This window comes from Anopheles coustani, chromosome 2, assembly GCF_943734705.1.
Source record: "Anopheles coustani chromosome 2, idAnoCousDA_361_x.2, whole genome shotgun sequence".
Taxonomy (NCBI): Eukaryota; Metazoa; Arthropoda; class Insecta; order Diptera; family Culicidae; genus Anopheles; species Anopheles coustani.
Window position 1 is genome coordinate 70499659 of NC_071289.1, and position 25528 is coordinate 70525186.

General features: G+C 41.6%; 4 protein-coding genes across 4 annotated transcripts; all 4 read right to left on the reverse strand.

Moving 5' to 3' along the window:
• Positions 1-3709: 3709 nt before the first annotated feature.
• On the reverse strand, positions 3710-7444 carry LOC131264921 (chaoptin-like). Its single transcript, XM_058267184.1, has 2 exons — positions 7428-7444; positions 3710-7283 (listed from the first exon to the last, which is right to left on the reverse strand). The coding sequence occupies exons 1-2, from the start codon at positions 7442-7444 to the stop codon at positions 3710-3712; spliced, it is 3591 nt and encodes a 1196-aa protein (XP_058123167.1).
• Positions 7445-9412: 1968 nt separating this feature from the next.
• LOC131264922 (protein artichoke-like) lies at positions 9413-13166 on the reverse strand. Its single transcript, XM_058267185.1, has 2 exons — positions 13150-13166; positions 9413-13016 (listed from the first exon to the last, which is right to left on the reverse strand). The coding sequence occupies exons 1-2, from the start codon at positions 13164-13166 to the stop codon at positions 9413-9415; spliced, it is 3621 nt and encodes a 1206-aa protein (XP_058123168.1).
• Positions 13167-14634: 1468 nt separating this feature from the next.
• Positions 14635-18354, reverse strand: LOC131264923 (protein artichoke-like). Its single transcript, XM_058267186.1, has 2 exons — positions 18338-18354; positions 14635-18226 (listed from the first exon to the last, which is right to left on the reverse strand). The coding sequence occupies exons 1-2, from the start codon at positions 18352-18354 to the stop codon at positions 14635-14637; spliced, it is 3609 nt and encodes a 1202-aa protein (XP_058123169.1).
• A 3044-nt stretch (positions 18355-21398) lies between these two features.
• Positions 21399-25314, reverse strand: LOC131264924 (protein artichoke-like). Its single transcript, XM_058267187.1, has 6 exons — positions 25298-25314; positions 25046-25186; positions 23917-24929; positions 23176-23822; positions 22992-23132; positions 21399-22874 (listed from the first exon to the last, which is right to left on the reverse strand). The coding sequence occupies exons 1-6, from the start codon at positions 25312-25314 to the stop codon at positions 21399-21401; spliced, it is 3435 nt and encodes a 1144-aa protein (XP_058123170.1).
• Positions 25315-25528: the final 214 nt, after the last annotated feature.

Sequence of the window (25528 nt, forward strand, 5' to 3'; positions counted from 1 at the left end):
TTAACCAGTAAAAGTACCAATAATGGTTGACAAAATATCTACCCCCGACCGAACAGATGAAGCTCCACTCCAAGTCGGGCCTGAATGATGAATGAAAATGTACAGCCAGGCCAATGATGATTGCTAAATCTGTTAATTGCTGCCATTATCCTTCCCTCTGTTCCGGCCTGCCCTGTACTGGCTGCGGGAAACATCACAAGAAAGCAATGTTTACAGACGCCGTTGACACTTTCGAGGGTCCTCGGTGCATTCCCGAAATGTTTGCAGAATAAGCCATGATGCTGTAAGGAGCAACAAGCAATCGGAGCAGCATCGAGTGGGCTAGGAATGGCCTTTGCAAGCCCGCCTGCAGAATGTTGCTATTTCCGAGCGACACATTTCGGTCCTGTAATTCGACTTCTTCTAGATGTGCCTGATCCCGTGGCCGAAGGTCACCAGCGCGTGTTATGTTTAACGAGCTGCCGCTGTCGGAATACACGACGGGAGGAAGTGATTTAAAGCATCGCAATGGAATGCTTTAATAGACTTTAAAAGGAACAATCTGCTTTATACTTGAGGGAATTAAGATTCACTGTTTAAAAAAAGCTATTAATTACATATACATACCACTTTTTCAAAATGTTCTTCTACAGGTTTTTTTTCGACCATAGCTCGTTACTTACAATTGATATTACACTTTTTCACAGTTAAAAAGTTATATATCTTAGCATCCCTTGCGAGGATACAGCCTGGATCGCGTGATACGTTCAAATTGGGTTTCCTTTTATTCAACATTATTCCTTCACCCAAACGGGACTGCAGAACTGTCATGGACCATTTTGTGAGCGGTTAACATCTCAAACGCTCGAGCGTGCGTTCTCCTAATTAGCTACTGGATTCGGCAAGCTTCTTCTCTTTGAAAAATTCGCACGCACATCCTCCAACAAGCAAGCCTACGGCCGTCTGGAGCGACGACAGCGAGAGCTCGGATCAGAGTACATTCCCGGTAAGCGGTGTACCCTACGGCCGGATGACGCACTTTGGGCTCCGAAAAGCCACCACCATTCGAGCGTACTCCGACTTTTTGGTTTTGCTTTCATCCCTGTTGGGGTGTTGTAGGCCTGTCGTGTGCGTTTTTGACTGCGCGCTGGTCAGCTTCGTTCGCCCCCTAACCTTGATGCTACATTTGCTCACGGAATCGGTTCGCGGCATCTCCTGATCGTCATCATCATCCCGAACACACGCACCTACGTAATGGGGCTCGGGGGCTTCTTTGCGATGGACGATACGTTGCCCGGGGAGTGCACGAAGGCGTCGCGTTGTCGATACGAAACGAAAACATGAATGAACCCGGAAGATATAATGACCACGTAACATTCTCCCCCCGCCTTTCCTGGTCGGTAGCGCTAGAAGCGAAACGAGATCGACTAGACTCTAGTAGAGACCTTTACCATTGAGGGATACCAAAAAAAAAAAAAAACACGTCCAGCTCCATCAGTTGAGAAGGCCTGATGGAGAATATTCTTTCCAAGTGGAAGTTGGCTTGGAGGGTCAGAAATCTTAAATAAATGGATTAAGACAGGAATGAAAAAGTTTGAAATATGTTATATGGCATATAAGCCTCTTCATCATGTGGTTTCCCTTTCTTTTATCATGTTTTATTAATGCTGATTTAACAATTTGATTGCCTAGCGGTTTTAGACCAACCATTTTTCATAATTGTTTTTTATCAAATATATGCTAACACTTGTTTTTAAAACAAATCACTACAACCGTATACTATGTAAGTTTCGAGGCAAATCCCGCATTGCTTGTTACTAGCTATGTGCTATGTAAAGTGTTAATATACGTAAGGATGCATGTTGTTTAAAATAACTGCTGAAGAATATACCTACAATGTGTTCTTTTTCGGGGTTTTTTGTCTTTTACTATTTTTATTTTTACAAAGTTGTTACTTAACTAACTTACTAGAAACGAACAAGAAACGAACCTTACGTCCGATGCGGGAGCTGACGAAGAAAAGGCGGATTACAATTGGAATCGACCTTAAAAATTGTGTTACTGATAGAGCAAGGACAACGCACTGATAACAACAAGCGAATCGTTCTAACATATGGACTACTAAGCGTTTTTTGCACAATTTTTTAGTACGATCATTTTAGATAAATATTTCTTTATAAAATGTACTATAGCTTTTAGTTGCATTTTTATTTATTTATTTTTATGTTATATTTTTTATTTAACTTTTTGGAACTAATTGCAGCTGGCTATCAAAAGTGATAGCCTTGGCAGTCAACGTGCTAACCAGTAGAGCTCCTGATCCTTAAACGTAAACACGTCTACTAATTGTCACAACAATAGCTCTAGCCTTTACTTTAGAATGTTATCTTGTGAATTGCATTAAACAGTAAAACATTTGAATTCCTCTTCTAAATTTTTTCCTGTTCAAATTTTTATTTTGTTTTATACTTTACTCACACTCGACTGTTAAAGCATCTCGTAGCTTTCTCGCCGGCCCCCAAACCACCCGAGGCTCGATAGCATCGTTAGCTCGAAGCCAGCGGGAACAGAAGCCCACGGCAGGATGTGGCCCGTTCGATACGGTCTCAGTCAACCCGCTGATTTTGAGGGAACGCAGCTGGGAAGCAAATCTTTCACACCGACCGAAAAAATTGACGGTCCACGAGACGGACTCAGAACCAGAAGCCCGAATCGGTTGTTGATGTGCGTGGTAAAGCGGAAGGCGAGCAAAAAAAAACAACATTGATCGTAATTATCCGTTCATAATCGTATAATAAATAGATGAGTTATTATCGAGCACCAAAAGAGTTTTCGGGGTTTGGTTTTTTTTTTATTTGGTCGTCAACGGATATGTTAAAAGCGGGAAAAAACTGGCACGGTTTGTTGAATTCACCAGTGGGCACCTGCTGGAAGTGTATTGATTGTCCGATGGAAACTGACCCAATACCGGGAGCTAAATTTTTCGATCTCCAGCATACTTTCGCAGCATCACAATCAATCGTTTCTTGTCGTGTATCCCCGTTGCATGGGGGGATAGAGGAAAACTCGCATCTTGGCGGATTATAATTTCAATGATCTGTTCATTCTTCGCCATTCATTCGTTGGACGGCGATCGCCCGTTGTGGAGCCGTGTCTATTCAAAACATCATCGATATGTATTCCACACTTTTTTAAAATTCTGTCTAGAATCATCTTCCGGTGATCCATAGACATTACAGTTAACATAAAAATCAAAACTTGATAACATCAAATCAAGACACATTTATTTTTGACCAAGATTATTTAAAATATTAACGTTTAGGCTGGTGTCAGTGCTTTACTGCGTCAGGTTTCGACAGGCAAAAATGTATGGGATTTGACAGCTGCAAGCTTCGCGCGATAAAATCAAAATCATTTGATTTTATCGGATGGACGCATCCGATTTTATCTGTCAACAAAGTTGGACTTTATAAACTCGGAGTTGTGGGTTTCATCTAAGAAAAATAATAAAATTCATTTAATCGACTTAGAATTTGAAAAATTACAGAAAAATTGGCGGACCTGTCGCCCGGAAAAACATCGTGCGACAAAGTACTGACACCAGCCTTAGTCGTGTAAAGTTCGTGCGTCGTGTAACCGTTAAATCGTTTAAGCAAATGAACATCAATAGCAACCAGTTTATTTTCAGCTCATTAAATATTTAACTTTCATTTTGTTCCGTAGAGGTTTTTTACTCTATTTCTTCCTCTTCGCACTTTGCTGAGCCAGAGAATGTTTCCACTGTAAAGTGAAGTTTCTTCGCTATCTCTTCGATGTACTTGGTAAAATCGCAGCTCAACTCGGAGTCGCTCAGGTCAAGAGTTCTCAGCCTAGGAAGATTGTTCAGCACCACATCGGCCGCAAAACTGTCGAATTGATTTCCTCCGATGTTGAAGTTGTCCAGAGTCGGTAGGTTCTTCACTTTCTCAAGCTCTTCTGCGGTGAGTGTATTGTTCGATAGGTCCAACACCTTTAGACGAGTTTGCTTCACTTCACTTGCAGATCCAAGCGTTGCTACACCCGACAGGGAAACATTCAGCGATTCCAACCTAGGAAATCTGCTGACGATCGTCGGCAGATGAATTCCCGGGATGGCGTTTTGGGCGACTGAAAGTTCTTGCAGGTTGTAGAACGGATATGCCGGCGAAATGCTTTCAAAATTGTTGTTCTGTACCGACAGCGTTGTTAGCTTGTAGTAAGGCGAGTTGACTACCTCGATCGTCGTTATGTGATTATTGTCGGCCTTCAGCTCTTCCAGGTGTGGCGTTATCTTCAGTGCCGTGAGCATGTTCGAATCAATAAACAGTTTTGTCAACGTTTGAGCAAAACCCATTTGAGGCAGGTTAAAGGTGACGAAGAAATTGTTGGAGAGAATTAGCTCTTTAAGCGCCAGCTGATGAGCAAAAAGACGATCGTCAAGGCTTGATAAGTTATTATGAGCCAGATTTATCTTTTTCAGACGCGGAGTATCGGCGAACAGGAACGGATCCAGCTGGTTGATCGAATTGTTGCTAAGATCCAGGAAGGATAGAGAATGCAACTGACGGAATGTTCCGTTTGCCAGGTTAGGCAAGTAATTAGAGTCCAGATGCAACTCGTCGAGCTTAAACAACCCATCGAATGTGCCGACTGACAGTTCCGAAAGCGTTGTATTAGTTAATGCCAATATTTTTACCGCTTGTATACGTTGGAACATTCCTTTATCTAACTTTTTCAATGGATTACCTTCCAAGTACAGTTCGGTTAGCATCGGGATACTTTCGAAGATTTCTGGTTTAATATGCGAAATGTTGTTGTTTGTTAAATCCAAAACAGTCAGGTAATGCAAGTGTTTGAACCACGTTGATTTCAATTGCGACAGATTGGGATTGTTTGTGATCGATAGCGACTGAAGCTTTCTGGTCGCTGTGAAGAAATAATCGGAGAGGGTGGTAAAGTTCACTTCCTTGAGATCTAGTATTTCCAACTGCGTATTGTTTGAGACGATGTCCTTCAGCTCTCCACTGTATGGGCCGATGTAGAGCTCTGTCAGGTTCTTAAGACCACTGAATGCCTTAGAGCTAATCGAAGTCAAAGGACTATCTGCCAAATCAATGAATTTTAGATTCCGTTTTCCAGCAAAGAAGTCTTCACTGATGGTGGTTGTGCTGCTATTTCTCAAATAAAAAGTTTCCAAACTTGGCAGCGATTTGAAATGGCTTCCGTCGAATACTCCTGTTGTATTTATCAGGGAAATCTCTTTAAGGCTGGACAGTCCCGACAAGAAATCGATTCCAATTATCGATAGAATATTATCACTCAAGGAAATGTCTTCAAGGGCTTTCAATGGCTGGAAATATGCGTCGTTCGATGCCGAAAAGTTCGTTTCTTCCATATAGAGGGTCTGCAGAGTGGTCACATCAGCGAACAAACCAGCTGGTAGCTTGGAAATTGGATTTTTACCAACATTTAACCACACCAAAGCATCGAGTCCACGGAAGGAACCATCCTCGATCGATTGAATCTCATTGTTGTACAAACCCAAGCTTCCTAGCTTCTTCATCTGACTAAACTGACCTTGTTCGAGCTTTACGATACGATTTTGTGTAAAATCAAGCAAAGTTAGATTGTTCACCTTGTTGATGGCGTTTGGAATTTGGTCGAAAAAGTTCTCGTTCAGGTGCAGTTCGGTGAGACTTGGTAACTCTGAAAACGCAGACTCCGATACTACGCGTAGGTTATTGTGTTTAAGAACCAACGCCTCCAAAGTGCTTATGTTAAAAACAGTAGCATCAATTCGCTCCAGCAGGTTTCCAGCCAGAAACACATGTTTGACATTTGGTAGCCCCTCGAACGTGCCCGGTTCCAGACGCTGTACCACATTGTTGGACAGGACGATTTGCGATAACATTGTCTGCTTCCGGAACAACCCGATTGGTACATTTTTCACGAAATTATCATCGATTGAGAATTGGACGAGCTGAACGGATTCATTCAGAAAATGTTCTTCAATTAAGTTTATCATGTTACTGCTGAAGAATATCTTCTTAAGGTTCGATGCACCTTTCAGTACGCCAGCTTTAAGCTCCTGAATTCGATTTTTGTTCATATTAAGCTCATTGAGCGCGTTCAAATTGATGAATAAACCACCATTTAGGGAAGTAAGCTGGTTATTGTCAAGGTGAAGCAGCTCCAGCTGACGTAGAGAATCAAATGTGCCCGGTTGAATGCTCTCCAGCAAGTTACTACCGAGCCACAGGTTTTCCATTTTAGTATTGTGCCGGAACAGATTCACGTCGATCGTCCGCAGAAGATTTTCCGAGGCAGAGAAGTATTTCAGTTGCGCCAACCTGGTGAGCAAATCTGGTTTGAGTTCCTCAAGAAGGTTGTTGTACAGGTTGAGTATTTCTAAGGCAGTGTTTTTCTCGAACACATTATCTTCCAACTGTTTGATATAGTTGTCGTATAAGTGTAGGATGTCGAGTTTGGGAAGTGGGTGGAAAAGATCTCTCGTGATTGTCTTGATGTTGTTTCCACTTAAATCCAAAACGGTGAGATTGGCAAGCGGTGCGAAGGCTCGCGCATCGATGGTTTCAAGCCGATTGTTTTTCAGAAGTAACCGATTAAGATTGTTGAGTCCTTCGAACGAATTATTAGCTAGCGTGCGGATGAAATTGTTTTCCAAGCTGAGTTCCTCAAGCTGCTTCAAATCAGCAAACACTCCACCATCCAGCTGCTGCAGCAGGTTGTCGTTGAGCGTTAGCGTAGTAAGCTTTCCTACTTCCGCGAAAATGTCTCTCGAAAGTGTAGATATCTGGTTTCCGGTCAAATCAAGCAGGTTTAGTTCCTTCAAACCCTCAAAAGCATTCCCTTCGACTGTTTTGATTTGATTATTGGTGATCTTGATCTCGGTCAATTTACTCGAACCGACGAAAATTCGATTGTAGAGCTTCTGCAATCGATTGGCGTCGAGATGAAGCTGGGTCAGTTCGGCAGCGTCTCGAAATGTGTTTGGCAGTATGTCGTACAAACCGGACTTGGTGATTTTTAGTACATCAACATCTTTAGTCACGAAAGCTCGGGCGATGGTTGGAACGGTAGAGTTCTCGATGCGTAGAGTAGTGTAGTAAATGCTGAAGTATAGTATCACCAAATCGTCCATCTCTTCGGGGGTGTTGAAGTGAAGATCGCGAAACACACATGTTGATCGTTCACAAACTAACTGCTTCGAAACCTCACTCTTAGCCTCGGGAACACCAAAGCAAAGCACCATCAACGATAGTATACTGTTTAGCGAAAAAAGGAAACCAGAAATTAAGGACATTAAACCTTTATAACCACTTTACACTATGAGGAATCAAATCCGCTTTCGCTTGCACAAACTGTTACTGCAAAGCTTTAACTTGCAGCTGGAAACACTACTATCTTACCTAGCTGTAGACCACATTTTCACCATTTTACCATCCCACTCCGAGGAATCTCGTTGGCAAACTGAAACAGCGGTCGCATGTTGAGCACATTATATTTCGTCCTGCTTGGACCGGATCGGTCATTGCTAGGTTATGTGTTGATAACAGATGTCGCGGTTACTTATGGCCGCTGGATTGCATAATATCAGCTGAATTTTGCATGGTGAGGTTATATCAGTTTGCGAAAAAATAGAAAAACACACAACGATCTGGCACATCTGGCATGCAGAAAGGCAGAGCGTTGCTAATTAAACTTTTGTTTATTTAGTAGCTCGAATCAAAAACCTTCCGCAATCTTCAGCTGTGTTGAACAACCAAAACATGATTTATGCCTCGTTTTTGGTTCATTTTATGCTACAGTTGCGATTAACTTTAACGGAACAACTGTTGGCACAGGGTTATCAACGTACTTTGCAATCTTGGTTTTTTCTTGTGGTGCATGGGACCATGATAGGATTTTCAAGAGCACGCAGACGTGATGGTTTTAATATTATTTGTTACTGTTGGTCATTCCTGCCCCGTTAAGGACGTTTTACCCTATATGTATGTGGATAGTCAGTCCTTTCGTAGAGGGGAGGGTCCGGTCTCGGTTGGTATCCGAACCCACGCCGTCAAGGTGGTGAGCCCCGACGCTCATGGGCCGATTTTTCTTTAGGCCAGCTTTAGACTCCTGAATTAGATTTTCATTTGCTGATGCAAATCGATCGAATTCTTTTGAATACTGAAATTGATGAATAACCCACCACCAAGAGACGTACGCTGGTTGTTTCTCAAGGTATAGCTCTTCCAGCAAATGAAGTAAGTCAAATGTGCCCGGTTGAAGTTTTTCCAGCAAGTTTACTTCAAGCCACTGGTATTGTGCTGGAACAGATTTACGTCGATCGTTCGTTATAGGTTTTCCGAGGAAGAGTATAATTTCAGTTGCATTAGATTGGCGAGCATGGTTAAGATTATCGTTCAGATTCAGCCTTTATAGGGCAACACATTCTCTTTCAAATCTCGAACACTTTCTCTTATAAATCCGAGTTACAGTTGTCGAACAAGTGTAAAAATGCTGAGGTCGGCGAGTATGCAGAAAAGATTTCTCGTGTTTTTAGTTTTTTTTTTCGGCGATCCCAAGACTCGCGTTACTATGGATTCATGTCGATTGTTTTTCCAAATTTTTCGTAACGTACAGTACACCAATAAAGCCAGTACACAACACGCTAAAACAGAAACAAAAGCCATTAACTTTCTGACGAACAATTATTTTAGAAAATTTTAAATGAGAGATTGTTCTTTGTACTATCCTCTTCGTTTCGATGCCCGTTTGCATGGCTCAACATTGTTCCGTCGCACCTTGAACTCGCACAGAAAAACTGAGTACACAGTACAATGCTTCGTTACGGTTTGTATTACATTTTGTTTTGCGTGAGTTTTTGGTGGTTGTGTGAGATTATGATATGACATAAAATCATCCACAGTCACGGCGAACAGGAGAGATGACAGGAATGATAGAGTCGTATTTCGCCGAATTTCTGAGAATTTTACCTCCTTCCGACCAACCGCGATTAGCTAAATAAAGAAGTTTCTACCATAGGAAAAAATCAAACAAATCATCAAAAATTGACTAATGGTCTCAAACTGTAATCAGGTTTAAAAGGTTTTAATCGAATTTGCAATTCAAAAACATTTGCTGCATTAACTGCAAACTACATAAGCTACTTTACATTCTACATCTTGCAAGGGCCTCTCTGTACATGTAGTCCAAATTTTCACAATTTCGCCTCGATTTCTTGAGCTTCATTTATGTTACAAATACACCACAGTTGCCAAACATTCTTTAAAATAATAAGCATTTAAAATCATTCAATCCGACAAATTTTGCTGCAAGGTTACTTTTCTATTTATTTTAACATTCATGCTTCATTATTGAACAAGTATATGGTATGTGGTATGTTTCACTTTCATTTCGTTTCTGTGGAGTTTTCTTCCGCCTCTCTGCACTTTGTCTCCCACTGGTCAGTGCCAGAGAATGTTTCCACTGTAAAGTGAAGCTCCTTCGCTATCTCTTCGATGTACTTGGTAAATCCGCAGCTCAACTCGGAGTCGGTCAGGTCAAGAGTTCTCAGCTTCGGAAGATTGTTCAGCACCACATCGGCTGCAAAATTGTCAAACTGATTCCCTCCGACGGCAAATGTATCCAGTCTCGGCAAATTTTTCACTTTCTCAAGCTCTTCTGCGGTGAGTGTGTTGTTCGATAGGTCCAACACCTTTAGACGAGTTTGCTTCACTTCACTTGCAGATCCAAGCGTTGCAACACCCGACAGGGAAACATTCAGCGATTCCAACCTAGGAAATCTGCTGACGATCGTCGGCAGATGAATTCCCGGGATGGCGTTTTGGGCGATTGAAAGTTCTTGCAGGTTGTAGAACGGATATGCCGGTGAAATGCTGTCAAAATTGTTGTTCTCTACCGACAGCGTTGTTAGCTTGTAGTAAGGCGAGTTGACTACCTCGATCGTCGTTATGTGATTATTGTCGGCATTCAGCTCTTCCAAGTATGGCGTTATCGTCAGTGCCGTAAGCATGTTCGATTCAATTGACAGAGTTGTCAACGTTCGAGCAAAACCCATTTGTGGCAGGTTAAAGGTGACGAAGAAATTGTTGGAGAGAGTTAGCTCTTCAAGTCCCAGCTGATGAGCGAAAAGACGATCGTCAATGCTTGACAGCTTATTATAGGACAAATCAATGCTTTGCAGGTGTAGAGTATCCACAAACAGGAACGGATTCAGCTGCTCGATCGAATTGTTGCTAAGACCTAGGAAGGATAGAGTATGCAACTGACGGAACGTTCCGTTCGCTAGGTGAGACAGGTTATTATCGGACAGGAAAAGCTTTTCGAGCTTAAACAACCCATCGAATGTGCCTACTGGGAGTTCCGATAGTGTTGTATTATCTAAGTCTAAAGTTGTCAATAAAGGCACACTTTGGAACATTCCTTTATACAACGTTTTTAACGGGTTGCCCATCAGATACACACTTGCGAGCAAAGGCGAGTTTTCGAAGATTTCTGGTTTTATATACGAAATGTTGTTGTTTGTTAAATCCAAAAAGTTCAAGTAATGCAAGTGTTTGAACCACGTTGATTTCAATTGCGACAGATTGGGATTGTTTGTGATCGCTAGCGTCTCAAGCTTTCTGGTCGCCGTGAAGAAGTGATCGGAGAGGGTGGTAAAGTTCATTTCTATGAGCCCTAGTTTTGTCAGCTGCGTGTTGTTTGAGACGATGTCCTTCAGCTCTCCACTGTATGGGCCGATGTAGAGCTCTGTCAGGTTCTTAAGACCACTGAATGCCTTAGAGCTAATCGAAGTCAAAGGACTATCTGTTAAATGAATCAATTTTAGATTCGATGTTCCAGCAAAGAAGTCTTCACTGATGGTGGTTGTGCTGCTATTTCCCAAATAAAAAGTTTCCAAACTTTGTAGCGATTTGAAATGGCTTCCGTTGAAAACTCCTTTTGTATTTATCAGGGAAATCACTTTAAGCTTGGACAGTCCCGACAAGAAATCGATTCCAACTATCGATAGAATATTATCATCCAAGCCCAAGGTTTCCAGAGCTTTCAACGACTGAAAATATGCATCGGTTGAAAATGAGATGTTCGTTTCATCCATATAGAGGCTCTGAAGATTGGTCACATCAGCGAACACGCCATTGGGTAGATTAGAAAGTTCATTTTTACCGAGCGATAACCACAGCAAAGCATCTAGCCCTCGGAAGGAACCGTTCTCGATCGATTGTATCACATTGTTGTACAGACTCAAATATTCAAGTTTCTTCATCTGACTTAACTGACCTTCGGTGACCTTTGTGATGTAGTTACCTCTGAGCATAAGATTAGATAAGTTAGTAACCTTGTTGATGCCTTCCGGGATGTGGTTCACTAAATTTTCATTAATGTGTAGTTCGGTGAGGTTTGGTAGACCTTCAAATGCTGTTGCTTTCAATTCTTGTATGAAGTTTTCTCCCAAATCCAAGGTTTGTAGATTACTTATATTAAAAACGGATACATCAATTGCGTTCAGAAGGTTTCCGGTGAGATTGAGCACTGTAGCACTATCGAATAGCTTATCGAACGTTCCAGGAGTCAAATCCTTTATATGATTGTTCGACAGGATGATTTCTGACAATTTCGTTTGGTTTCTGAATAACCCCACCGGGACAATGGTTACGTAATTATCGTCGATTGAAAATGTCTCCAACCGTGGCGTGTCGTCCAGGAAATGCTCTTCAATTTCTTTTATAGCGTTACTGTTAATGGTAAGTTTCTCGAGCTTCGATGCGCCCTTTAGTACACCAGCTTTAAGCTGCTGGAGTCGATTTTCATCCACATTAAGCTCTTTCAGTTCACTCAGATTGATGAATAACCCGCCATCCAGAGAAGTAAGCTGATTTTTCTCAAGGTAAAGCACCTCCAGCAGACCGAGTGAATCAAATGTGCCTGGTTGAATGCTCTCCAGCAAGTTACCATCGAGCCAAATTATTTCCATGATAGTATTGTGCCGGAACAGATTTACGTCGATCGTCCGGAGAAGATTTTTTGAAGCAAAGAAGTATTTCAGTTGCGTTAAATTGGAGAGTAAGGCTGGTTTGAGTTCAGGAATAAGATTGTTGTTCAGGTCTAGCCTTTCTAGATCAGTATTTCTCTCAAACACATTCTCTTCCAACTGATTGATATAGTTGTCTTCCAGCTGTAATTCTTTTAATTTGGTGAGTGGATGGAAAAGATCTCTCGTGATTGTCGTGAAGCTATTTGCACTTAAATCCAAAACGGTGAGCTTGGCGAGTGGAGCGAAGGCATGTGCATCAATGGATTCAATCAAATTGTTTTTCAGAATTAACCGATTGAGATTGTTGAGTCCTTCGAACGTATCTGCGGCTAGCGTGCGAAGTAAATTACTCTCAAAATCGAGTTCTTCAAGCTCGTTCAAATCAGCAAACATCTCACCATCCAGCTGCTGCAGCAGGTTGTCGTTGAACTTTAGCGAAGTAAGTGTTTTAATGTTCACAAAAATATCGCTCGGAAGTGTCGATATCTGGTTTCCGCTGAAATCCAGCTTCTTCAATTTCGTTAAACCAAGAAAAGCTTCCAGATCGATGGTTTTGAGTTGATTATTGGTGATTTCGATTTCTTCCAATTTCCTTGCACCGTGAAAAACACCATGGTAGAGCTTCTGCAGGCGATTGCCGTCGAGGTAAAGTTGTTTCAGTTCAACTGATTTTCGAAATGTGTTGGGCAGGATGTCGTACAGATCACACTTGGTAATGTTGAGCACTTGAACATCCTCCGTTACAAAGGCTCGTGAGATTATTGGAATGGTCGAATCTTCGATTTGTACAGTATTATAGTAATCGCTGTCGTACTCTATAACCAAACCGGTCATCTCTTCGGGGGTGTTGAAGTGCAGATCGCGAAACACACATGTTTCCGGTTCACAAGTTAACCGCTTCGGAACCTCACTCTTAGCCTCGTGAACACCAAGACATAGCAGGACCAACAATAGTGAACTGTTCAGTAGAAAAAAGGAACCAGTGAAGGATTAAACCATTTTGCAATTTTTCTCTTCAAAGTATCGAATCTGTACACTTTAGCACGAATTGCTTAACTTGAATTTACAACTTGAAATTCGCACTATCTTACCTTGCTGTAGACCACATTTTCACAATTCCACCACCCTGCTACGAAGGCTTTCGTTAGTAAACTGACCCAGCAGACGGATCATGGGTGCATTATATTTCGTGGTGCATGGCACAGGAAATCAGAACGGTCATTGCTAGGTCATTTGTTGATAACAGTTTTCGCCATTTCTTGCGGTCGAAGCATTACATAACATCAGCCCAACTCACATTGGCAAGATTATGTCAGTCGGCAAAACTGGACACGAGCACGAGCAGCGACAAGGCTGTTTTGTACATCATCTGGCAGTCAAATAAGCAGCAGGTTGTTTGTTCAGGTTATCTGCCAACTGCTGCACAACAGAATATTCCAGAATCTCTCAGCTCAGTTGGAAAGCCGAAGCTCGGATTCGTGAGAGCTTCTGGACAATTGGTTCCAATTTTAATGGAGGCATTACGTTCTGCAATCCCAACGCGGCGTGGGTTCGAATCCCAAAAGAGACCGGACCCTCCCCTGTACGAGAGGACTGACTATCCACGTACAACAGGGAAACAAGTCTCGTAAGCCCTTAAAGGGTAGGCGTGACAAACTCGGGGTCGTTACGCCAAGAAGAAGATTACGTTCTGCAAGTAAAAGTACTTTTTATCCGTTTTGTTATGAGTTGAATATAAATGAAAACCGGTTAATTTAAAAAAAAATTGAAGGACAATTAACAGTATTGGTGACCATTGAGAACAGAATCCCCGAAATTTGGTGCAATTTAATCAAAACTTTAAGGTAGATTATGGATGCACCTTTTATCCTTGATAAGAAGCTTAATGGATATATTTCACAAAAATCGTATATAGACTTATCCAAACGTTTTTGGGCCAAAACCATGAAAATTTATCTATTTATCTGTTTATCTGATACTTTTATGATACGTATACAAATCCTGTTTAAAGTCATAAACCGTATTGGTATTGGAAATTACCCGCTAGGCGATTTCGAGCAATCGTCCCAAAAACGTCCTAAAATGAAACAAACATCCAGCAGTTTTGTATGGGAAGTAGGACAAAGTAGGACGACTGCTCGAAAACGTATTGCATTTGTTTCACCCCTATACAAAAAAGTAGAACGTTTGTTCCGCACGTAGGACGTTTTTAACGCGCGTAGGACGATATTTCGAGCTGCCTAGTGGGTAAACGCCCAAACCCGAGAACCATTGAAAGAAATGTTCTTCCTTCGACTAACGAACAAAACTTTGCGAGGGAACTATATAGTTGGCCTATTTTCGCCAACGAATTCTACTGCTCATAGGACTACAGTTTTACATACAACACGAACCATAAACATGCTTGAAATACAATTATGTAAATACCAAAACATTTTCTTTCTCTTTTTCTGAGCTGATCTTTCCAATGAATCAAAATGAATATATCAAATTAACATGCTTGCAGCTTAGTTCTTTATATTTTCCAATCAATAAACTGTATGTCCATCATTTCCCTTTCTTTCACTCGTATCCTCTTATTCTGTTTGTCCTCCACAATTCTCCTTAAACAGATCGGTGTCAGAATAAGTTTCCACGGTGAAGTGCAATTGCTTTGCTAGCCCTTCGATGTTCTTCGTAAAACCGCAGGTTAACTCTGAGCCACTCAGTCCAAGAGTTTTCAGCTTCGGCAGATTGTTCAGCACCACATCAGCCTGAAAGTGGTCGAATTGGTTGCCTCCGATGGTAAAGGTTTCCAGTCCTGGCAGGTTTTTCACCCTCTCGACCTCTTCCGCAGTGAGTGTGTTGTTCGATAGGTCCAATACCTTCAGACGCGTTTGCTTCACTTCGTTTGCAGATCCAAAAGTGCCAACAGCGGAAAGGGAAACATTCAGGGAATTCAGCCTAGGTAGTTTGCTAAGGATTGTCGGTAGATGGATCCCCGGGATGACATTTTGGGCCACTGATAGCTCCTTCAAGTTGTAGAACGGATAAGCCGGTTGAGAAACACTCTCAAATTGGTTGCTATTTATCGACAGCTTGGTTAGCTTGTAGAAAGGCGATTTGTCTACAACGATCGCTTTGAGGTGATTGCTATCGGCTGTAAGTTGCTCCAAGTAAGGTGTGATTACCAGTGACATAAGCATGTTAGAATCGATGAACAAATATTTCAGTGTTGGACCGAAGCTCATTTGTTGAAGATTGAAGGCATAGAAGAAGTTGTTGGAGATATCCAACTCTTGAAGCGCCAGCTGACGAGCAAAGAGGCTAGTGTCAAGGTATTGCAACTTGTTGTGAGACAGATTGACCTTCCTAAGGCGTGGGTTATCAGCAAACAGGAACGGCCCCAGGTACCGGATCGAATTATATTTCAAGTCAAGAGTTGTTAGAGAAATCAGCTGTCGGAAAGTTCCATTCTGAAGGTTGGATAGTTGGTTGGCGCCAAGGTATAGCTCTTCAAGCTTGTACAGCCCGTCGAATATTTCAAATGGAAGCTCGGTGAGCGTTATGTTTTCAAGGCCCAACTTTTGAATGTATGGGAAATTCTTGAACACCAATTTATCTAAAGATTTCAAAGGATTGTTGTTCAGATAAATTGCTTCTAGTTTAGATACACTCTCAAAGATTTCTGCGCTAATTTGCGAAATGTTGTTGCTTGATAAGTCCAAATCCTTCAAGTAGTACATATGTTTGAACCAAGTAGGTTTAAGCTCTGATAAGTTGGGATTGTTGCGAATCTTTAGTGTTTGTAGCTTTCTGGTAACCGAGAAAAACTGATCCGAGAGGGTAGAAAAGTCCACGTCCTCCAGGGTAAGTGTTAGCAATTGCTTGTTCCCGGCGACAATGTCCTTCAGCTCACCACTGTACGGGCCGATGCGAAGCACACTCAGATCCTTGAGTCCCTGGAACGCTTTGGTACTGATCGAGGTTAATTGATTTTCCGTCAAATCAATCTCCTTTAGCTTAGGTGCCCCTGCAAAGAAGTCTTCGCCGATAGTGGTGAGGAAATTGTCCTTCAAATAGACACTTTCCAAAGCTTGTAAAGATTTGAAAAGACTACCGTTGGATGGTATCTCTGTGTTTTCGATTGAAAGCAGCTTAAGTTTGCCAAAACTCGACAAAAACTCTACGTCGCTCTCGGACACGATACTTTGATTCACGTACAGGTACTCGATCTGCTTCAATGCCTGAAACTGGGAACCGTTGAATGCCGAGAAGTCCGTTTGGTCGATGATCAGACTTTTCAGTTTCAGTACATCACCGAACACGTTCTGAGGTAGGAAAGCAAGTTTATCACCTTCGAGTTCCAGTGTTTCAAGCGATTTCAGGCCACGGAAGCATCCGGCCTCAAATGTTTCGATATGATCGGTTGTCAAGTTCAATGTAATTAGCTGCTTCAACTGGCTGAACTGGTCTGATTGTATCGTTTCCAGTGGGTTGTTCTTAATCGAGAGAGATTCTAGTGCTGTCGTTTTATTAATGGCAGCGGGAATATGGCGCAGAAGATTTCCATCTAGCTCCAGTTTTCTCAAGTCGACTAGTTTTTCGAACGCTTTTTCTGAAATCTCTTCAATAAGATTGTCATTCAGGTTGAGGGACTGCAATTTGCTAACGTTGAAAACATTAACGTCCAGTCGCACCAACAGATTCCGCTCTAGGTTCAACGTAACGGCACTATCGGCCACGCCATTGAAGGTTCCTGGTTTCAGCTGCTCAATTAGGTTGTTCGACAGCGTAATTTCCTTCAATGATGCTTTGTTGGCAAAGAGCCGGGTAGGAATCTGTTGCACGAAGTTATCCGCTACAGAGAATGTTTGCAGCTCTGGTGTGTCGTCCAAGAAGTGTTCATCAATTGTTTTGATAGCGTTTCTATCGATGTACAAATACTCCAGTCCTCCTGCACCTGCCAATGCTCCTGCTCGTAGCTCGTCGATTTTATTTCCCTTGAGATTAAGCTGCTCCAGGCGGCGAAGTTTACGGAAGAGACCACCGTCTATTGATGTAAGCAGGTTGTTATCCAAATCGAGATACTCCAAACTAGTGATTTCATCAAATGTGCCTGGTTGAATTTTTTCCAGCAAATTTCCTTCGAGTGAAAGGTCTTCCACTCTCGTAGCATCGAGGTTATATTGGTCAATCTGACGCAACCGATTATTCGCAAGGGATAAACTTCGCAAGCTTGGCAAGCTGCCAAATGTACCGTTTGCGAGCTCACTTATGGCATTGTTATCGAAGGAAAGCGATCTCAAGGCACGATTATTCGCAAATACACCCGGCCCCACTTCAGTGATAAAATTACCATTTAAAAGTAGCTTTTCCAACTTGGTCAGGCGCGCAAAAGTATCCTTCGCCAATGTTTTTAAGTTGTTGTGACTCAAATCCAACGATTCCAGTTCGGTAAGCGGTGCGAATGCTTGTTCGTTGATACTGTCCAATCGGTTATAAAACAGCTCTAGATCTCGCAGGTCTCCCAATCCTGTAAATACACCTGCTGCCAATGTGCGCAGTAAATTGTGTCCCAGTTCTAGTCGTCGCAAATTGACCAACTTGGCAAACACACCCTCTTCCAAATCGCTGATCAAATTGGATTCCATATGCAAAGTTTCTAGGGTAGGGAGTTGCTTCAGCACATCCTTCGGTAAGGCCGAAAAACGATTCTGGTTCAACTGGAGCCTCAATAACCTCCGAACACCAGCGAATGTGTTGTTCTCAATGCTACTGATCCGATTACGAGCAATGTTGATCGATTTCAGTTCACTTGCACCTTCGAACATGCCGCTGTACAGCTTCTCCAACCGGTTACCATTAAGAGTGAGTGTTTTAAGTGACTGAGCTTTCTTAAAGGCATTGGCCCGGATCTCATACAAACCGCAGTCAAGAATCGTGAGCTGCTCGATAGCATCTCTATCTACGAACAGCTTGGGAGGAATGGTAGGAATATTGGATTGTGTGAACTTGACATGATGATAGTGTTCCAGGTCGTAATCGATAGTAAAGTTCTCCGTTTCCTCCTGTGATCTGAAGTAGATGTTGGTGAATTCACACGACCATTTTTTACACTCAAATTTGGCTTCTTCAACTCCACTGACGTTTTGAAGGCCAACACAGAGCAACAGGAATGTCAGCGCGCTGGAGAAACAGATGAAGACAGTCACAGTTTACTTACACAAGAATCTTGTAGAACTGGTTTCAGCGAAAAATAATATTGATGTTGCCAAATGTCACCTGCCTAGGACTTACCTTGTTTTGAGCCACATTTTGGAACCACTACCCTACAGTGAGGGCACTCTCGAACTTACTGAAATTTTCGTTTGGAACTGACACAATTTATACCCTTCAGGGACATGCAACGATCCTAGGTTCGGGGAATAACCTTACGCTTATATAATCCTCGCCGTCCTGGTTATCTGCAGCACTGTGAAAGATTCCAATATGTTCATTGTGCACGCGCCATTGAGGACAGCTGCACAAACATTCTGGGACGATAAAAACACAGGCAATGAGTTAATTACCGGCTAACCTTTCGTTTGTTTTGCACCACTTATCAACGAATGCTTAGAATGTTTACTGCAATCAGAACTTTTTTACTTTTTGGCTACATCCTCCCTGATTGATGGTGTAAGGGCAACCCCACACACCTTATCTTTGTTCAGACCATGCCCCGAAGTGCTGATGGAGTACAATTTTGTTTGTTTTCAATACTTTGTTTATTTCAATGGCGTTGATAAAATGCATGCAGTGACCGGCAATCAAAGTCGGACTCTTACACTTTAGACGATCTTTTTTAATTCACTTAAGTTATTTTCTTCCTCCATTTCTTTCAGTTTTTTTTCTGTATAATTATGCAAAATAATAATGGTCCAAAACACTTAATTTAGACAGCATGTTGCGAAACAATTCAAAAAAGTTTTTACTTTAAATCATGCGTAAAATTCGAGCATCTTACAAATCACATATAAATTATTGTTCTATTATTTGGTAGCGATTGCGTTGGCGCTTGTCATTACCGAAGAATCTTTTCTTAGGATCTTCTAAAATAATTCTAGCAACATCACGATAAGTTATACTTTAATGTTTCGTTCTAGCGAAAGAAAACGATAAGTTATAGTTTAATGTTTCCTTCACTTTCTTCCCATTACTTTCACAGATAAATCATTTACAATTATTGTTCTTGCGTATTAGTAAAGAGGGAATGAAAACTTGGAAGGAAGCGTTGGAATGTGCATCTTTTCCGTATACTGATTCGTATACTGACTTTTCTCGCTTTTCTTTAATTTTTTTTGCAAAAATCATAAATATTGTTTTTCGAATTCGTTAAATTTTACTCGTTGTAGATCACTGTTTAGACTTATCTCTTATGTCGGTGTATGAACACACGTATGGTTCTCTAAACTAAAAACTAAACTTCTCTTCTACGCGCTTTATAATCATCGACATAGAACAAAAAACAATAAAATACGTTATGTTTCGTCCCTGTTTTGGTTCATTTTCCCAATGTTTGTCTTATTTCATGTATTGCATAGTTTCAGGGCAACAAAATAATAGTCATATCTAATCTTTCACCTAAGATTCATTCAGATGGATTCATGAATCTTTGCGGATTCTAACCTTCTTAATGCTTAATAAAAATAAAAAGCGTAATTAATCTTTCGAAACCGTCATGAACCTTCATGAATCTTTCATGGATCTGTCTCGAATCTCCACGATTCATTCATAGCCGTGGAGCATGCGACCAAAGAAAAAGTGGGGTCCTTCTGTCCATTTTTGGCCGATCATTTGCATCAGTTGCTGAGTCTTTGAGAATCATAAATCTCTCGACGAAAGATTTATGAATTCTTTAAATGCAAAGATTCATTCGGATTCATGAATCTGAATCTGATTTACACAACCCTAATCATATCGCCTTTTTGCTGCATGTGCCAATATAAATGCTAGCCTAATATTAAATCTCTGTTTTTTCCAACTCCTAAAGTTTAAGCTGGGGTGCCTATGGCGCAGCGGAAGCGTGAGGAAAACACCACGCCACGGTTGTGGGATCGAATCTCGAGTCTGGCACCCCCCCGGTATTAGGAACGGCTGATCACCGATCTATAATATACCGTCTTTCGGTCACCGAAAACTCTACGGAGAGAGGCCTTGTCCCATTTGGGGATGTCGTGCCTCATACAAAAAAGTTTAAGCTCACAAATCTCGCAAAGTCAAACATACGAGTTCATCTTTTCCAAACCTGCTAACGGGTATCAGTAGGTCAGGCTACTCGTCCGAGTTATCGAATTTCGACCTTGTTTTCCTTGTGGTGTGCAGATAATGTTGTGCATGCATGGCTCAGTTCCGGCTGATTGTTTCGTTAACCTTTGCTCCTTGATATGTGGCTTATATGCACAGCTGGGATTACATAATTAAACGTGATACGATTTGACATGTGACCTTTCCATGTTTTTATTTTCATGTCCTCTAGAAACCTCTTATCAAATAGCTCACACAAAGTTCGCTTTGTCCTTTTTTTGTTGTTGAACAAAAAAAACATTAAGTTTGGCTGTTCGGACATCAAACCTAATTATAATTTGAGGGTGTGATAGTACAACCTTGTGCGTTAGTTCAACCTATTAATTAGAAAAATAGCGACAGTTTACCTTAGTTATTGAACCTATAATGTGTAAGTAAAAAATAGGCGCTAAAAGCTGGTAAAAGTTTTATATTCAATGCGAGTTAATAATATGCGACACAGAAAGAGCAATAAAAATCTTTGAGTCAACCATACACAATTGTAAATCAACAAAACAGTCAAATTGAATTTATTTGTGCAATGTACAACCCTAAAATATTTGTTATCTAGCATCATAGAACTTTATTTTAAGTGCACCAAACGCCTTTAGTTCCCTAGATGCAATGAGTCCCCGTTCCTCTGTATTTCAACAAATGTTCAATGAACGATGCTTGCATCGACGCTTCCAAGGTGCGAAGGAAACTTCCACTGCGCTCCTTCAAGCCCGATCGATTCAGAAGTGACTACTCAAAACGAGATTAATCAGGTCGACGATGCTGTCGAATATACCTAGCGGCAGGTTGGCCACATTGAAGTTTTGACCTACGTTCGCTTACGAATTCTAATGCTAATAGGACTGCAGTTTTACATACAACACAAACCATAACCATGCTTTAAATACAATTATGTAAATACCAAAACTTTTTCTTTCTCTTTTACTGAGCTGATGAATCAAAATGAATATATCAAATTCTTTATATTTTTCAATCAATAAACTGTATGTCCATCATTTCCATTCCTTTCAAACGTATCCTCTTATTCTGTTTGTCCTCCACAATTCTCCTTAAACAGATCGGTGTCAGAATAAGTTTCCACGGTGAAGTGCAATTGCTTTGCTAGCCCTTCGATGTTCTTCGTAAAACCGCAGGTTAACTCTGAGCTACTCAGTCCGAGAGTTTTCAGCTTCGGCAGATTGTTCAGCACCACATCAGCCTGAAAGTGGTCGAATTGGTTGCCTCCGATGGTAAAGGTTTCCAGTCCTGGCAGGTTTTTCACCCTCTCGACCTCTTCCGCAGTGAGTGTGTTGTTCGATAGGTCCAACACCTTCAGACGCGTTTGCTTCACTTCGTTTGCAGATCCAAAAGTGCCAACAGCGGAAAGGGAAACATTCAGGAAATTCAGCCTAGGTAGTTTGCTAAGGATTGTCGGTAGATGGATCCCCGGGATGACATTTTGGGCCACTGATAGCTCCTTCAAGTTGTAGAACGGATAAGCCGGTTGAGAAACACTCTCAAATTGGTTGCTATTTATCGACAGCTTGGTTAGCTTGTAGAAAGGCGATTTGTCTACAACGATCGCTTTGAGGTGATTGCTATCGGCTGTAAGTTGCTCCAAGTAAGGTGTGATTACCAGTGACATAAGCATGTTAGAATCGATGAACAAATATTTCAGTGTTGGACCGAAGCTCATTTGTTGAAGATTGAAGGCATAGAAGAAGTTGTTGGAGATATCCAACTCTTGAAGCGCCAGCTGACGAGCAAAGAGGCTAGTGTCAAGGTATTGCAACTTGTTGTGAGACAGATTGACCTTCCTAAGGCGTGGGTTATCAGCAAACAGGAACGGCCCCAGGTACTGGATCGAATTATATTTCAAGTCAAGAGTTGTTAGAGAAATCAGCTGTCGGAAAGTTCCATTCTGAAGGTTGGATAGTTGGTTGGCGCCAAGGTATAGCTCTTCAAGCTTATACAGCCCGTCGAATATTTCAAATGGAAGCTCGGTGAGCGTTATGTTTTCAAGGCCCAACTTTCGAATGTATGGGAAATTCTTGAACACCAATTTATCTAAAGATTTCAAGGGATTGTTGTTCAGATAAATTGCTTCTAGTTTAAACACACTTTCAAAGATTTCTGCGCTAATTTGCGAAATGTTGTTGCTTGATAAGTCCAAATCCTTCAAGTAGTACATATGTTTGAACCAAGTAGGTTTAAGCTGTGATAAGTTGGGATTGTTGCGAATCTTTAGTGTTTGTAGCTTTCTGGTAACCGAGAAAAACTGATCCGACAGGGTAGAAAAGTCCACGTCCTCCAGGGTAAGTGTTACCAATTGCTTGTTCCCGGCGACAATGTCCTTCAGCACACCACTGTACGGGCCGATGCGAAGCACACTCAGATCCTTGAGTCCCTGGAACGCTTTGGTACTGATCGAGGTTAATTGATTTTCCGTCAAATCAATCTCCTTTAGCTTAGGTGCCCCTGCAAAGAAGTCTTCGCCGATAGTGGTGAGGAAATTGTCCTTCAAATAGACACTTTCCAAAGCTTGTAAAGATTTGAAAAGACTACCGTTGGATGGTATCTCTGTGTTTTCGATTGAAAGTATCTCAAGTTAGTCAAAACTCGACAAAAACACTACATCGCTCTCGGACAGGATACTATGATTCACATATAGGTACTCGATTTGGTCCAATGCCTGAAACTGGGAACCGTTGAATACCGAGAAGTCCGTTTGATCGATGATCAGACTTTTCAGTTCCCGTACATCCCCGAACACATTCTGAGGTAGAAACGCAATTTTGTAGGCCACGGAAGCATCCGGCCTCAAATGTTTCGATATGATCGGTTGTCAAGTTCAATGTAATTAGCTGCTTTAACTGGCTGAACTGGTCTGCTTGTATCGTTTCCAGTGGGTTGTTCTTAATCGAGAGAGATTCTAGTGCCGTTGTTTTGTTGATGGCAGCAGGAATATGGCGCAGAAGATTTCCATCTAGCTGCAGTTTTCTCAAGTCAACTAGTTTTTCGAACGCTTTTTCCGAAATCTCTTCAATATGGTTGTCATTCAGGTTGAGGGATTCCAGTTTGCTAATGTTGAAAACATTATCTTCCAGTCGCACCAGCAGATTCCGTTCTAGGTTCAACATAACTTCATTATCGGCCTTGAAACTGAAGGTTCCTGGTTTCAGTTCCTCAATGAGGTTGTTTGCCAGCGTAATTTCCGTTAAGGAATCTTTTTTGGCGAAGAGCCGGGCAGGAATCTGTTGCACGAAGTTATCCGCTATCGAGAATGTTCCCAGCGTTTGTGTGTCGTTCAAGAAGTGTTCATCAATTGTTTTAATAGCGTTTCTATCGATGCTCAACTTCTGCAGGCCACCTAGACCTGCCAGTGCTCCTGCTCGTAGCTCTTCGATTTTATTTCCCTTGAGATTAAGCTGCTCCAGGCGGCGAAGTTTACGGAACAGACCACCGTCTATTGATGTAAGTAGGTTGTTTTCCAAATTGAGATGCTCCAAACTGGTGATTTCATCGAATGTGCCTGGTTGAATTTTTTTTCAGTAAATTGCCTCGGAGCGAAAGGTGTTCCAAGCTCTTAGCATCGAGGTTATATTGGTCAATCTGACGCAACCGATTGTTATCGAGCGATAAAGTTTGCAAGTTTGCCAAGCTGCCAAATGTACCGTTTGCGAGTTCACTTATGGCGTTGCTATCGAGGGATAGCCATCTCAAGGCACGATTATTCGCAAATACACTCGCTTCCACTTCAGTGAAAAAATTCCCATCTAAACGTAGATTCTTCAACTTGGTGAGTTGCGCAAAAGTGTCCTTCGCCAATGTTTTTAAGTGGTTGTGTCTCAAATCCAACGATTCTAGTTCGGTAAGCGGTGCGAATGCTTGCTCGTTGATACTGTCCAATAGGTTATGAAACAGCTCTAAGTCTAGCAGTTCTCCCAATCCTGTAAATACACCTGCTTCCAACGTGCGCAATAAATTGTGTCCAAGTTCCAGGCTTTGCAAACTACCCATATTGGCAAAAACACCCTGTTCCAACTCGCTGATCAAATTGGATTCCACATTCAAAGTTTCTGGGATAGGGAGTTGCTTCAGCACATCCTTCGGTAAGGCCGAAAAACGATTCTGGTTCAACTGGAGCCTCAATAACCTCCGAACACCAGCGAATGTGTTGTTCTCAATGCTACTAATCCGATTATGACCAACATCGAGCAAATTCAGCTTATTCGCACCTTCGAACATGCCGCTGTACAGCTTCTCCAAACGGTTTTCTCTAAGCTTGAGTATTGCAAGCGATTTAGCTTTCTTAAAAGCATTGGGCCGGATCTCGTACAAATCGCACTCATCAATCGTGAGAAACTGCATATTGTGCTTTTCTACGAACAGTTTAGGAGGAATAGTAGGAATATAAGATTGTGTGAACTTGACATAATAATTGTTATTCAGATCGTAATCGATAGTGAAGTTCTCCGTTTCCTCCGGTGAGTAGTAGTAGTAGTAGTAGTAGTATAGTTTATTGGGTAGGACATAAAAATACAATAAAATGTGAATAATAATTACATAGTTACTGGGTTCGAAATAAACATCTTTCCTCATTGTTAATGAAATTTCATAGCTTTGCTAACTCTAAATTGAATTCCTTCTTAGGAGTCTAGAGATTGGAGTGGGAAAAATTTTTTATACCTAAAACCCACCACCGTTTCCTCCGGTGAGCCGAAGTAGATGTTGGTGAATTCACACGTCCATTGTTTGCACTCAAATTTGGTCTCTTCGATTGCACTGGCTGTTTGAAGGACAACACAGAGCAACAGGAATGTCAGCGCGCTGGAGAAACAGAAGAACACAGTCACAGTTTACTTACACAAGAATCTTGTAGAACTGGTTTGAGCGAAAAATAATATTGATGTTGCAAAATATCACCTGCCTAGGACTTACCTTGTTTTGAGCCACATTTTTGAACTACTACCCCTACAGTGAGGGCACTCTCGAACTTACTGAAATTTTCTTTTGGAACTGACACAGTTTGTACCCTTCAGGCGCAAACAACGATCCTGGGTTCGGCTGGGGGATAACCTCACTCTTATATAACCCTCGCAGTCCTGATTATTGCAAAATAAAAAAAATAATAATAAGAAAGATTGCAATATGGTCATTGTGCACGCGTCA

Bases quoted from the DNA above. Each gene is read 5' to 3' on its own strand.
- LOC131264924 (XM_058267187.1), bottom strand. The intron at 23,823-23,916 runs GCAATTTACTGA...TTACATCAATAG, and splicing joins GGAACACCTTTCGCTCCGAG to ACGGTGGTCTGTTCCGTAAA. The intron at 22,875-22,991 runs GTAGTGTTTTTG...GTCTATTTGAAG, and splicing joins GTATCCTGTCCGAGAGCGAT to GACAATTTCCTCACCACTAT.